The 3,746-nt window shown below is 47.6% G+C and overlaps 1 protein-coding gene across 1 annotated transcript in view; it reads right to left on the bottom strand.

Annotated features, from left to right (window-relative positions):
* Window positions 1–2,991: 2,991 nt before the first annotated feature.
* Window positions 2,992–3,746, bottom strand: part of LOC104466548 (FUN14 domain-containing protein 2-like) — a gene marked incomplete at its 5' end in the record, with an annotated part of 4,063 nt that continues 3,308 nt past the window's right edge. The window contains one exon of the mRNA XM_010079999.1: window positions 2,992–3,436. Coding sequence (XP_010078301.1) covers window positions 3,359–3,436 — 78 coding nt within the window. The remainder of the gene's footprint in view (window positions 3,437–3,746) is intronic.

The raw sequence follows: 3,746 nt of genomic DNA, 5'->3' as shown, positions 1-3,746 counted from the left end.
TGACAGTGTTGTGAAGCAGCTCAAACACTTGACAAGTAGCCCATTTTTACCCTTTTCCCTATCTGAACAGGAACACTGTAAAGAAAGTCACTGATAGGTGATAAAAAAACCACATTTAGGCATCTGTTGCGCCTACTAAAAAGAAAAAACTTTGTCTCCATGTCCATTTCTGCTTGGGTGGAGCAAACTTGCTTAGCAGGGAGGCTCTGAAGTCAGGCTTGCAGCAGAATCACCTCCTGCCCCAGAAGCATTCCACCTTTTGGGAACATGGGGGATTGTTGCCAGGATCATCAAGGAGATGGATTTACTAAGGCAGCCCATGGTTACTTGCAGAGAAGAAGAGAAAAACACTGGTGGCCTCATGCGACCGCACTGGCTGTAACTGCTGCTGTGAGTCAAACACAACACACAGGGTAAGACAAATCCACACCGGTTCCCAAGAAGTCAACAGACCTCACACATAAAAGCTATTAGAGCAAAACTGTTTAATAAAATATCACTTCAACAAGCATTTACATACAATATATAAAACCAGTTTAAAAGCCTAGTGTGTCTTAAACTGTCTCCTACTGTAACAGACCCCAGAAGTTCCTGAAACAATACCAAAAGGAGCAGGGGCAGGGATGGGGGAAACAGCTTATTTTGCACCTGCAACAAGGAAAATGCATCCCCACAGAGGCTGGTAACAGCACCAACACCTTCAGTGTGGGCCAACATCAAATAGCGACAGTCACAAGCCTGGCACAGCAGAAAGATTTGCCAGATTCTGATGTCCTTGTCCGTTCCCTGCCTGCATTCACATCAAATTCAACATGAATGTTTCTCCTTCCAGCAGCAGCTGAGGTGTTTTAGCTCCCTCTCCGGGCCATTTGTCTCCATAGCAGCAAGTCAGGACCCTGTGGAGCACAACCCAGCACACCCTTCCCTGGAGCTGGGCACAAACAGGGACTTATTTAAGCCTGAAAAACACCCCTAAGGTCTGTTAATGATTTACTTTGAGCTTTGTCGTTGGAGAAAGCTTTGTGGAGATTAGTGCATCTCAGAAGTTGTGTTACGCAGCACACGAGGCAGAGGGGCAACAATTATGTTTTCCTACAGGAACAAGAGACACCCTGCCATACAAATATATCAATTCATGCAGGTTCAGCTCTGCAGGGTTCCTACAAAAAAAAAAAAAAAAAAAAAAAAACCAAAAAAACACAAAAAAAAAAAAAAAAAAACACCAAACAAACAAACAACAAAAAAAAACAAACCAAAAAAACCCAAAAAACCAAAAGCACCACTATCTTCTGTCACTCCACTCCCAAAAACCAATTTACTGAAGACCTGTTTGCAGCATCACATTGCTCCTGTGGTCCTGGATGGCTTCTAGGAAGACCATCATTAAAAGGACATGAGCCCAGCTGCTCCTTCATTCTGCTCGGCCATGTATGGCAGGGCAGAAGCAAAGATACCACCTTCTGTTTCCTGATTACCTGCAGCTTCTTTTCAGACCCTGAAGGTGAGAAAACCTCAGCTAAATCAATGTGTTGCTACACTGACACTTCAATCAACAGAACTGAAACAAAATAAACAACTGCAAGTGCTGCTCATCCCAAAACCTCTGGTAGAGGAACCCACTATTCCAGCATCTCTTGGGGGAAGATCCCCATTGCCAACCATACTGAGAGCAGGAGCAGATGATCAGAAGGCATTACACAGCACTGGAGACGGAGTGCAGCCACTGAGCCAGGTCCTGATCACCCAGGCGCATCATCATTCCCTGGCAGGTTTCCCATTGAAGGATGGGCTGACTTTCAGATAAAAAAACCATTCTTGGCAAGAAGTCCTACATGTACATGCTAGAGGTCATAACCCACTGTCAGGCAAGCCTCCACACTCTGGAAAGCACGAATGCCAGCCTACCACAGCCAATGCAGAACACCTCTAAGGGATTTTTTTTTTTTGGTTACTCTTGTAGGTTAGAGTTCTGCTCTGCACACAGTAGCATGGGGACAGACTGTCAAAAAACAGCTGAGCTCTGCGTCGGGGCTGCCTCATCACCTGCAGAAGGGCTGCAGCTGCTGGAATTAAGCAAGCAGCTTTTTTTATGGAAATGGTAAACACAAAGAACGAAGGAACATAACCAAGGCAGAAAGTACGGAAATGAGCCACTCCCACAAGAGCACAACCTGGTTTTCCCAACAGTTTTGTCATTTCAGCTGCTTGCAGAGATCAGGGAGACGGAGTTTGTGCTTTGCAGAGGCAGGTAAAGGATTGTGCTCCAGGTTTCACGTCCTACCCCACCACCACTCCAGTAGAGCTGGCAACAGGGATCCTGGACCAGTACAATGTACCCTACAGAAGGATGTATTTCCTGACTACAATCCCGTCCCACATGGTTGGAGCTCTAAGAGCATCACCAACCCCAATGTGGCCAGACAAGGTCATGGAAGACCTAGAAACACTAGTTTGAGGCCCAAGGTGATTTACAGTAAGTGCACACTGCCTGCACCAGCTAGCCTGATGCTGACAGGTCAAGCACACTGGAAGCCTGCCCACCACAAGAGAGTTCCTCAGCACATTTCAAATGCTGAGCAGGCAGCCAGCAAGCGAGAGAAACAGCACAGGAAGCTTGGCAACTTTCAGAACACATGATGAGGAAAGGGTCTGGAGAGTCACCCACAGTGCTCAGTTTCCATCAGCAGTGCCAGTGCTGCAATTCCAGTACAGGGTATAAATAACAGCAGAGGAGAAGCCAAATGGCCATCTACATGCAGTGCAACGGCAGGGGAGGGCAGAACCCCCAGCACCACACACAGCATGAACTTGTTCCTTATGCACCCACCCTGGACACAGCCCAGGCTGTCCCCTGACACTCCTGCATCCATCCTGCAAGAGCCAAGTACATTTTGGATTACACACATCACCTCTGTGCAGAAGGAAGCACAAGCTTTCCAGGTGCCGGAGCAGAAAAAGTGCAAGCTAAACAGCAGTGAACAGCTGACAGCTGTTGTACAAATATGCTGGCAGACAAATGTACATGTAATAGCCCTGAGCACCTGGGAAGAAGCGCATTTAAGAGATGCCTCTGCTACTACATGTTTATGAGGCTGCAACTCATCAGAAAATTTGGGACTGGGCATATTTGGTGAGTGGGGAAAGTAGTCATGATACACTGGGATTCATAAGCTTTCAGACTGATCCCAGCACCCTAACAGCCCAGACAAGAGGAAAAAGTTGGAAATCAGAAGCAGCACTGTAAGAAATAAAGGCTGGAACCTGTAGGCAGAAGGGACTGAGTCTGTCAGCAACATCCTTTGACTTCTAAGTGAAAGTAGCGGAGGACAGGGGAGGCTGGGAGAGTTAAGCACAGTTTCTAGGACGCCATTCCGAGCAGGAATCCGCCAGCAAACCCTCCAGTCAGGATAACATTCTTCTTCAGAAATATGATCACCTAAGTAGGGGAGGGAAGAGCCAACAGTGTTCAACAACAGCAGGTTTTTTTTTCCCATAAGAAGACACCCCTCAGGCTGTTCTCCAAGGTGAGTGATGCATGGACAGAGGCCACTGCTCGGGGCTGGGAGAGCATCTTACCTAATGACCTCCCCACCCTAATGCCCCCGCTGCGTGTACACCTCTTGAACTGATCCAGTCCCCATGCAGCTCAGATCCTCCAAGAGCTGCAGTCCAAGCTTACATGCTCCAGGGCTCTCTCACAACCAGCACAGTCAGTCTGACTCTGTGTGCCTGACCAGGGGTCAGCA

This window comes from Pterocles gutturalis, unplaced genomic scaffold, assembly GCF_000699245.1.
Source record: "Pterocles gutturalis isolate BGI_N339 unplaced genomic scaffold, ASM69924v1 scaffold42734, whole genome shotgun sequence".
NCBI lineage: Eukaryota > Metazoa > Chordata > Aves > Pterocliformes > Pteroclidae > Pterocles > Pterocles gutturalis.
This window is presented reverse-complemented; position numbering and strand designations above follow the sequence as displayed.